Genomic DNA, 10,051 nt, shown 5'->3' on the forward strand with positions numbered 1-10,051 from the left:
TTTTGTGTGGGGGGGTGGTCTCTTCCTTTGAAAAATGTTGTGAGAACATTGGACATGATTCCTTCCACCTTTCATAACGATCTCCTTCTCAAAGTAACACTGACCCCCAAAAGAAAGAGCAAGGAATATCCAAACTTTAAATACTGTGTACAACTGTGTACAACAATGTAATTGTTTTCTTTCTCAGCATCAGTTTCAGTATAATATGGAAAATGTAATTCCATTCTTAATTCATTTGTTTCAGCATCAGTTTCAGTATAATATGGAATCGAATCTGGTCCCAAAGAAGCAGGATCTTGATTCTGGACTCAAATCAAATTATGGTTCAGTTTAGGCGTGAAATGTTTATGAAAAGGACTGAGCATGTGGTTCTGGTTAGGCTGTACAAATGAATACAAGTCAATGCTGCATCCTAACAAGTGTTGGTTGCATCTGAATTGCAAACAGTCGACAATAGTTCCTATAAACAGCAGAGACTGTACAACACTGAAAACAAGACTCATTATGAACCTGGACTATGAAACTGGAGTCTTTTCTTTTTTCTTTCTTTTTTTTTTTTTTTTTTGCTGATTAAGCGGAAAATCAAATGTGTGCAACAACAAATGACTTCAATTACCTGAGTACCTTTCCTTTAACACTGAAGTGGATACACTGAAATGGAACAACCAGTGAGAAACCATGAACACGTGCGACGAAACATGCACATCTACACTGATGCTACTCACACGGACTTAATTTAAAGACTCATGAAACAGCTATTACTTCCACTCACACCAACGTATGTACGTATGTGACGATTAAGGCTGTTCCTCTGATGTATGCACAAGACGTGAGCGCAGGGAGTTTGCTGATAAAAAGACAAAAAATGACAAAAGAAATCAACACTTATGGCAGTGAAAAAGGTTGGGAAAAGCCAGTCTCTCTCCAGCTTTATGTACATTCACTGTGGCAGGTGCTTCAAAGAGCATTTGCCACACAGAAAAAGGGTTTTTTTTCCTTTCTTAAAATATGTAGCACAGCTGTCAAAAATGATGGACCCTTTTTGTTGCCTTGATCCACATCAGTGTGGAATGTTTTTGTTTGGATTCACAGGAATGAAAGAAAGAACTGTCACTGGCAACGCAATCAGTCATACACCAAACTCACGTTCAGCGGCGTGTGTTCCACAGCCTGACGGTCACATGACTGTCTCCCTCTCCTCCTCAACCACGGGCGAGGGTTTCTCAGCGTCGCAGGGCTTGACTTGAGCAGAATGCTCCTCTTCAGGAATGTGAAGCTCCTGTCCTGACGACGGGATGGAGTTCTCAGAGACCGAGCCGTTCTTCACGTACCCGGGCAGGTTCCTGTGCCCATTTACAGGCACTGGGCCCAGCCTTGTTGTCAGGTGGAGGGCCAGCGGTCCTCTGGCAGTGACGTTGGTCACGCTGGTGTGCGACACCATAGGTCCATAGCTGTATGTGTTACTGCCACTGCGAGCCTTTCGTTTGAAGTCCAGTGCCAGCGTTCTCCGGCTCCACGACTTTTTGATCTCAGCTTGTACCTTCGAGGGGGGAAAAGTTATTTAGAATTTTCATACCACAATAGTTTTTTTTTCTTTTTCAAAAGCCCACTACCGCATTGGATTTCTTACCTCCCCATTGCAAAAGCAGTATATGATAGCAACCAGGAAGCCCTGAAAAAGAAAGAAAACATTTGGTCTTGATTTAAGGTGACATTTTAAATCAACAACTGGCCTGCATTCCTCACATTGTAGGTCCAGCGTAATAAATTTTCAATCTTAGCACCAGAGCTCAATTAGGTAGATGTCAATACATCTGATTGTGTTAATGTCAGACTCAAGTTTCTAACTCCAATCGTGCTTATCGGATTTGTTCAGCTTGAGAGCACACATTAAAATGTATTTCAACCCCCTGTTGCCAAATTGGCATTTTTGTTGAATACACAACAGTGGTTTTTACCTGGAATGAATTAAACAGCATCTCATAATGCATTTGGATGAGCCAGGGAATTCCTGACACTTCCGTGTACGGCATGGCATTGAATATGATGTAGTGGACACCAAATAGTGGCATTAGCACCAATGTGGACTTCAACAGTTTTCTGAAAAGAAAAGAAAATGTTTTGACAATTTGCACATTAAAACACAACAATTATGTTTTTATGGTCTGTGTAACATCGACACTCATGTTTTATTTGAGATGGTATTTTAGGCTCTCTAATGAAAACTGTAGGAAAAGTCTTCCCACAGTGATGTAAATGTGTATCAACTAAGTGACTGCTCTCCCGGTGAAGACGTAAGTTACCGGCCATTTTATGAATTGATTATAACTATTGGTTAAGTCGATGAAAAACCATGAGCACAAGCCAATCAAATAATAACTTCTAACATTTCAACTTCTCCCGGGGGACGTCAACAAGTTTTTGTTTCTGTCAGTGACCTCGTATAAACTTTGTAACAGAGCAACAATGTGTGGATAGATGGTGGAACAAAGATGGTGGAATTTATTATGTGTGAGCGCCAAAAACTGACGTTCTTAACTTTTCACATCATAAATACTCCACTGTGCTGCGGACATAATCAAAGGACATCCTTCAGTACCTGTACTGCTGTCTTGTGTCGCACCGTCCTGCGTTTGTTTCTCGCAGTTTGGTGGCCAAAACTCTGATGATGTTCAGGAATAAAATAAAATTAACCTAGAGTGGACACAGAGACAGTGTTGAGTGTCATGGGGAAAATGAGAGGGTTTTATGTCACAGGTGCCACAGCGAGACACCTGCAATCATGCTGCAATTTCAGAGACAGTGGGAGAAACGGTGAAAGCAACGCGGCTGTACACTCACCACCACGGCAGCCAGGATGGGCACTTGATAAATCCATTTCAAATTGCCTGCACTTAGGTCCCAGCACCTGTGGTACACAAATAGGTAAGGATAATCAGGATAATGCCAGCGGATGTGGTGATTATTCTATTTTCATTTCATTATTAAATCTTTAACTTTCCATTTGACTGTTGGCCCTAAACGTATAAAATTCACTTACCTGGTAATTTTCTAAATAAAATATACAGCGGAGAGAGGAAAGCGGAGGAGGCAGGGGGTATTATTAAAGGCAGCAGTGGATCAACAACTGCTGTGTGTTCGCAATGATTTTTTTTTCATTTTTCACATTTCAAAGAAAACGTTTTATAGCGGTGGTCGACTGTCGGTGCTTTGGATTCCGTGTTTTTGTGTCGGTGCCTTTTCTTTCTTCTTCTTCTATAATGTAATTACACATGATCTACAGTTATAAAAAAAACCTAAATACCCTACAAGCAATGTGGCATATGTAAGATGTTTTCCGTCTGATTCCTCCTGTCAATTTGTTGTGCACACTACCGTTTACTGTTGAATGTGCACGGTGGAGCTGCAGAAATTATCACGCTTAGTTTGTTTTTTCTTGCCCAGTGAAGCCTGTAGGGGAGGCAGAATCAGACTGAGGAAAAGCCATGTGTGGTTAAGTATGCTTACTGCTTCACAGTCCTCCCTGTTCTGACCGCTGTTTGGAAGTAATTTAAAGATGACGGACAGTTTGGAGGCAGTTGTCTGCTAACTGCTTTTGACAAGCTCCAACTGAAGTGAAGGGAAGAGTTCTCTGCCCTCCTGCCAAAATGTTTTGGGCTGGGTTTTCTTTTCTTTTTTTTATGTTTTGCATTGAAACGTGAAAGTATATTCCCTTTGATTTTCACTCACTCTGTGTCAGCAAACGTGGCCCTTACAGTTGCCCAGGCGGTCACAAACATAGCTGGTACCCCTGTGGAAAATATACAAAAATGATGATTTAGAAAAACAAAGAACGGATGATGGATTAAAAGAACGTCAAGCGTGTAGAACCTGGGTAACACAGCATCCACATTGTATGCGCTGTGCTTTTTCTTTTGACTTTTACGCACAGTGTGTACAATGCAGGAACTGTAACACCCACATATCTGTGTCCTAACATTATCATATATATTATATAGAAAACATGAAATACCAAATATCATTGTGCTCAGTGTAAAGCCTACAAATCAATCCCTAGTTACAAGTTTATTAAACACAACGTAAATAAAGCAAGCTTACCCCAGCCAATCAGAGTGAAGCCCCACAGATACTTTCGGTCTGAGAAGAAGGTCATAAAAATGAGGCTATGCAGGTAAAGACCCTCAACAAGGATCCAGTAGTAATTGGTCGCCAGAAAGTACATGAACAAGGTCACAACCACTTTGCAGCCAATCTACACACAGAGAAGAAGACGTGAATCAATATCGACGCTGACAAACAGTCCCACACACAAACACCTTGCTATTGTCCGTTGAACACAGTGCTAACAAAGTATATTTTTTGCATTCAAAAAAACAGCAAACACAAACAACAGTGAGGAGAAGTAGGAAAATGTTCACCGCTACTTCTTCATTCTTCTGTATTAAACAAAAAATTCAAATTGAGGCTGTTTTCACATTAGGCAAAATACAGTATGAATAAAATGTGGAATCAATAAATAAAATATATTAAAAATACTTTGTGCATAGTAAACAGAGCCAGCTGAACTGAACAGTTATAATACATTTACACTGGATCGTAAATGTATTATAATTTCATTAACTTTTTTTTTTTAACATTTTTTATCTGTCTAAAGTTTTGTGGGAAAATCTTCAAAAAGAGCTGCTTAAATTGACTGCAGTATGTTTCAAGAAAATAGATAAAAATAAAATATTTTAGACACTGTGTGAAGCCCGTCTGTGGTAGCCTCTGCACAAAAACACAAGATTTCATTTAAATTCATGACCATCTCTATAATTTTGTTACGAAGCCAGACAAATGTACATTAGCATAATTCACCGGAACATGAAAAAACGCCTCTTGTATCCCAAGAGCCAAGCTTCTCACTCACAAAGAATATTGACTCAAGCCTTATTCAAAGGCCTCCTTAAAAACCCATTTTCTATTGAATGTCTTGACATCACTAACCTGTTAATTAGGGGCAGTGCATTCACGACTCCCGGACCACTTCTCTTACATTAATAATAAAAAAAAACACTGTAAAACTATCAAAGAGGAAAACAATTTAAAATTAATTAAAAACCTAATCTTACATACAGCTGGTTTTCATTACAATACTAATATCTGTACATGTACCGATGTTGTCTTGGGAAAGTGCTATGGTTGCCAAGCAGGCTGTTACTATGCAGTTGTAACTGTGGTAAAAATAATGTTTACCGTCCTGAGCTCTCAGACCTCTGGGTCTAAAGTGTTGCATTACATATATTATAATAATTATACTAATACTAATAATGAAGAAAGAAAATCTTAATGCACTTTTAGTATTTCTGATGTTTTTCAGTGATGACCAATAGAAAAACAAAAATGGGTGGATGTCAAACAGCACTTGACTAAATGAAATAAATGAATGAAATGAACCTCAAGTACCAGCGGGTATTCCATGTCTGTGCTTGTCTCATGTCTTGTGTTTGGACAGTGTGAATCTTGTGCCATCCTGGCTTATTAATGTGTGAACAAAGGCTTCTAATAATCAATATGTTTGTGTTCCTCTATTGATGACCTGTGTGCGAGACACAGAAGCCCAAGATGATTAGTGCAGCCATTGATTGGGCCACAGTTTGTCAACCTTCACACCGTCATCGGGCCTCAGCTGTTGCTGTGGTATTGTCACGCCATGATTATTACACTCACTTCTACTCCTTCAACTCATTAATTGTCCTGTTTGCCAAGCATCTGTTTAGGGGGTTTTGTGCGATTCCTTTTCACTCCAAATACAAAAATCAGTTAAACCTCATATTTTTAACTTTCACATCGATTTAAAAAAATATTTGTAAGCTGCTTAAAGAGCTTGGAAACTGAGTGTAATTAGTTAATTTGTCTTGTTTTTCAAAATAATACTGAATCTGTTCTGCAGCACTGCACAGCTTTAGGTTGTTTTATAATGACAGTAAAAAGGTGACATTATTACAGTCAATCGTTCCAGTTAAGGTAATATCTCCCTCTGGTAGACAGGCTTTTTATGTTGTGGTTATTTCTTGTGTTTCATATCTAGTCTCTTTTCCCAGTTGCTGCCATGTTTCTATTTATGCCTGTGTTTCCCTCCATGTTGATTAATTAACGATCTCCACCTGTGTCTCATTAGCTCCTCTCCTGTATGAATATACATACATGCCCTTCTCTCTCTCCCTCTCTCTCTCTCTATGTCAGTATGTCTCTCTCCTTAGGTTGATAACACGTTGCATGATTTTTTTGAGCTGTTGTATGTCACCTGTTGAAGACGGTCGGCATTGATAGTTGAGACAGAAGTCTAATTGTGTAGTTTGTTGTGTAGTTTTTGTAGCAAATCAAAACAGAGATACTGGGACATGATAAATGTGTGTGAAAGCAGCAGGAAGCAGCAGAGAACAGCCCGAGGCAAACCTGCACCACGTAAATGGCCGAGGGGTTGATGGAGCAGTGGCAGGAGCGCCAGTGCCTATATCATGTTGGCTGCATTGCATACTAAGAGTGTTCAGTCGTGTTGACCTGGTTTGAAAATCACCTAGCCCGCGATCCGTCATCAGCCACAGTTTGTGTGTGAACCCTGTCTTTCAGCTGTCACACACTAATCTGCCAAAACCAGTCCATTAGCGTTTATTCCAAATTTTTTTCAAAGTCTGTTCGGACTATAAAAGTTGTGCGAGCGTGTCTCTGGCTTCAGCTTTATTCTTAGCCTCTCTGTGTATGACCTCAGCCCGCTTTAACAACCTGTATCCCACACCAGCGCTCATTAAAGTCCTGACCGAGCTGTCTTCTGGGCCGATGCGTTTAAGTTCTTTCCCCCGTACATCTGTTTCAGACATCAACATATGATCGCTGTAGCCTCAAGATCTTTGAGTTACTATAGGCAACATGAGACACACAGCAATAAAAAGGTCCATTTCTAGGCTTCAAAGATGTAAAACCACCATGTTTATACTCGCTATACTCTGTACAAACAACAGGAATTAGGCTTATGAATATACATAAACTTATAAATAAAAAAGACACAGATCAAATGTTATACTTTCAGATAGTGTATCAAACCATCTGGGGAAAGACTGTCATTTTATGCCCAGCCAGAGAAGTCATCGGTCCGTGACTTGGCTGGTTAATTTAAGTGCCGTTCCCAGGCCCACTCACACCTGCAGGCAATTTCAGGTCACCAATTAACCTGTTGCAAATTAAGATTTTGACACTGAGTCTTTCTGAGGATCAGGGGGATTCAACACCAGGCAAACACCACTGGTTTACAAACCATATCTGACTAATACATGTAAATATCTAATATTAAAATATTATAGTATGGCTAACATTTACTGGAAATATTATTTTTCACTTCTTAATGGCCATGTTTTTTCACAAAGTGCTCGGACTCTAAATAAAAGACCATTATTAACAAATATTCCACATACTATAACTACATGCTGTGAGATGTAAATTATTAACACTTACAGTCTTTTTTTAATATATATTTTTAACATATTTTTACAAACCATTCACCTCAAATTAGGAGAACCTAAGATGATGTTATTTTCCAAGCAAACTGCATACATACTGCTGCGATTCCTTTGTTTTTGTCCTTAACAATGTCACGTTTTGTAAGTGAAAGTGAATATTTATTATTGTCAAAGTGACACAGCACACTGCTGCACATGATGAACTGTGACCTCTGCCTCTAACCCATCACCTTGGTGAGCAGCTCAAAATGAGTCCTCTTCCTTATCCACCAGGCCACCACTGCCACCCAACCTTGTTAATGCTGAATGTATGAGATTCTCAATACAGGACTGAGAGAAGAACGACATTTCCATATGGTTGCAGTGATTTAGTTTAAATCTATGTTAACTTCATATAAAACTTCACGAGGAAAAATACAAGAATTCAAAAGTCCTATGTCTTTTGTGGCTCATGACAGAGCCATTCATTCTTAATGAGGCTAATGTGCTGCTGATGCAGCAGAACATTTACAGCTTTGCAGTGCTGAGGTGGAAAAGAAGGTAATTCTGCTCCAACAGGTGGTTTTCCTGTTCTGACCAGACGGCCTGCTTCATCCTAATGCAGCGGTTTGTTTAGGTTGTACTTACAAAATGTGTTTTGTTGGCTGGCGGCACCTCAGTGATGGACTTGAGTTCTTCCACCGTGACTCTTTCCATGTTCTCTAAGGATGATCCAGAGTAAAGAACAACATCTTTCACAAAGATGCTAATCGCTCTGAGCATGTAGGAAACGAAGAGGTGCATGTGGATGTAGTTCCTGGTGCAGTGTAAACGTCTGGGGAGAAAAGATGGACACGAGATATGGGGTCAAAAGATCGGTCTGCTGAAAATGTGTGTGTGTGCGATCCTGATTAGAGCCAGATGAATTATGTGCCGAGCGTAAAGCATTTTTGAGATTTAGTGGCTTAAAAAGTACTTAAAATATTGAAAGTGAGCTGTAAAAACAAAGTCTTGACCTGTGTGGGGAAAAGAATGCTTTCAGATAAGAGCAACGATTTTCTGTTTGTAATCCTCCATAAACATTATGTCTGGGATTCTGCTCTGGAGCTGATGCGTGAGGTCGTGAGGCTTGAATATTAAAGTCAAGTTGCAGGATCAATAACTGCAAAGGTCACATCGTTTTGTAGACAAGTGAGGAAGGTCGATAACAATATTTAATGCATAATGTATGCACTTCAGCTGTTCTCTGATCTATTCAAAACAATCATTGGGACATTTATAAATGTTTTCAGGGAAATACTAAACCAAATCTCGAAATATGCAAATCATTAGATTGTATCTAAAATATTATCTTTTAAAGGCTTGATAATGAGCTCTTTCTGAGCGGAAGAGAACTATTGATTTGTGAAGAAAAAAAATCATTCCGTGGGCATTTCCCTCGTGGGCACAGTGGCTAATGTGAAATATCGCTTCTCTCCCCCTAGAAAACATTTATGAGATCTCCAGTCCACACGCTGACATGTTGAAGGGGAGACATGGCTGGAGTATTCCGGAGCTCTGAGCCAGAATGTCAGCTGGGCCCCTGGGATAACTTATTAAACTCATTTGGTCCATAGATTTCCTGGTGCCAGTTGGGAGAGTTCCTAAAACCCTCTGACTGGCTGCCTGTACACCAAGTCACGCTGTTGGGAACACTGGTAAACAGCGCCTTTACAGTCATTCCTGTCACTCTCTGCCCTCAGAGATGCAAAATGCAAATAATGACAAATCTGCCCTGCATTAATCAGTCACGGAGAAAACTCCCTCGACTTGATTCTAAAGATATTTTTTCAAAGAACTCATTTATCAATACACTTTAGTCGCTGAAGCACACAGTAGCCTAATACATACTGACTTTAGCAGGATTGTAAAAACAATATTCCGTATTTGCTTTTAAAAAGATGAAGCCAGGGTGGAAATAACCCAGATCGTAAATGTCGGACAGTAGGGCAAACTGCGCCTGGGGGCAGAATCCTTTTAAAGGTAAACATAATATAAGCTTTTGGAAAAAAAAAAGGTCAAAGGTGATATCTGATAATGTTTGACGGCTGCGTCCACGCCAATTAACATAGTATAGGAGTGAATGCTTATAAAACAGTGTTTTATAAAATCAAAACTAGTCACCGTGTTAAGGATTTCAACCTTCAAATGTTGACAATGTGTTGAGCGGTGTCTCTCAGGTGTTTGCAGTGAAGGTGATTAATGACACAGACCTAGTGAGGCCATCGACTCACCGGAAATATCCCAAGATGACCACGGCAACCATGAGTGATCCCAGAGAAATGGAGTAACCCACTGTGTAGATGAGATACAGGCGGTGAAAGACTTCCTGTTGGAGGCAGAAAAATTGACAGGTTGACAAAAGGGCAAGATGAAGACAAATTAACAGTGAAAGTCTCCCTGTATGTCCTTTAAGTCACTGTGGGGCTGCTCTGTAGGTTCTAGTTAAAGGTTTTCTTTTTTCTCTATAACTGTATAAAATAAATCCTCAGTCATATTTGACAAGGCAAACAAGGTATTTAGTGGTGATTCTGTCA

The 10,051-nt window shown here is 39.8% G+C and overlaps 1 protein-coding gene across 1 annotated transcript in view; it reads right to left on the reverse strand.

The window, feature by feature from the left end:
- Nucleotides 1–561: 561 nt before the first annotated feature.
- The window catches only part of pth1r (parathyroid hormone 1 receptor), a 37,468-nt gene continuing 27,978 nt past the window's right edge, over nt 562–10,051 (reverse strand). The window contains exons 5-13 of the mRNA XM_008334442.3: nt 9,749–9,843; nt 8,124–8,310; nt 4,099–4,252; nt 3,730–3,790; nt 2,842–2,908; nt 2,600–2,694; nt 1,959–2,100; nt 1,631–1,672; nt 562–1,540 (exon numbers count right to left, since the gene is read on the reverse strand). Coding sequence (XP_008332664.1) covers nt 1,178–1,540; nt 1,631–1,672; nt 1,959–2,100; nt 2,600–2,694; nt 2,842–2,908; nt 3,730–3,790; nt 4,099–4,252; nt 8,124–8,310; nt 9,749–9,843 — 1,206 coding nt within the window. The 3' untranslated portion in view covers nt 562–1,177. The remainder of the gene's footprint in view (nt 1,541–1,630; nt 1,673–1,958; nt 2,101–2,599; nt 2,695–2,841; nt 2,909–3,729; nt 3,791–4,098; nt 4,253–8,123; nt 8,311–9,748; nt 9,844–10,051) is intronic.

Source organism: Cynoglossus semilaevis, chromosome 20, assembly GCF_000523025.1.
Source record: "Cynoglossus semilaevis isolate Cse_v1.0 chromosome 20, Cse_v1.0, whole genome shotgun sequence".
In the NCBI taxonomy this organism is placed as follows: domain Eukaryota; kingdom Metazoa; phylum Chordata; class Actinopteri; order Pleuronectiformes; family Cynoglossidae; genus Cynoglossus; species Cynoglossus semilaevis.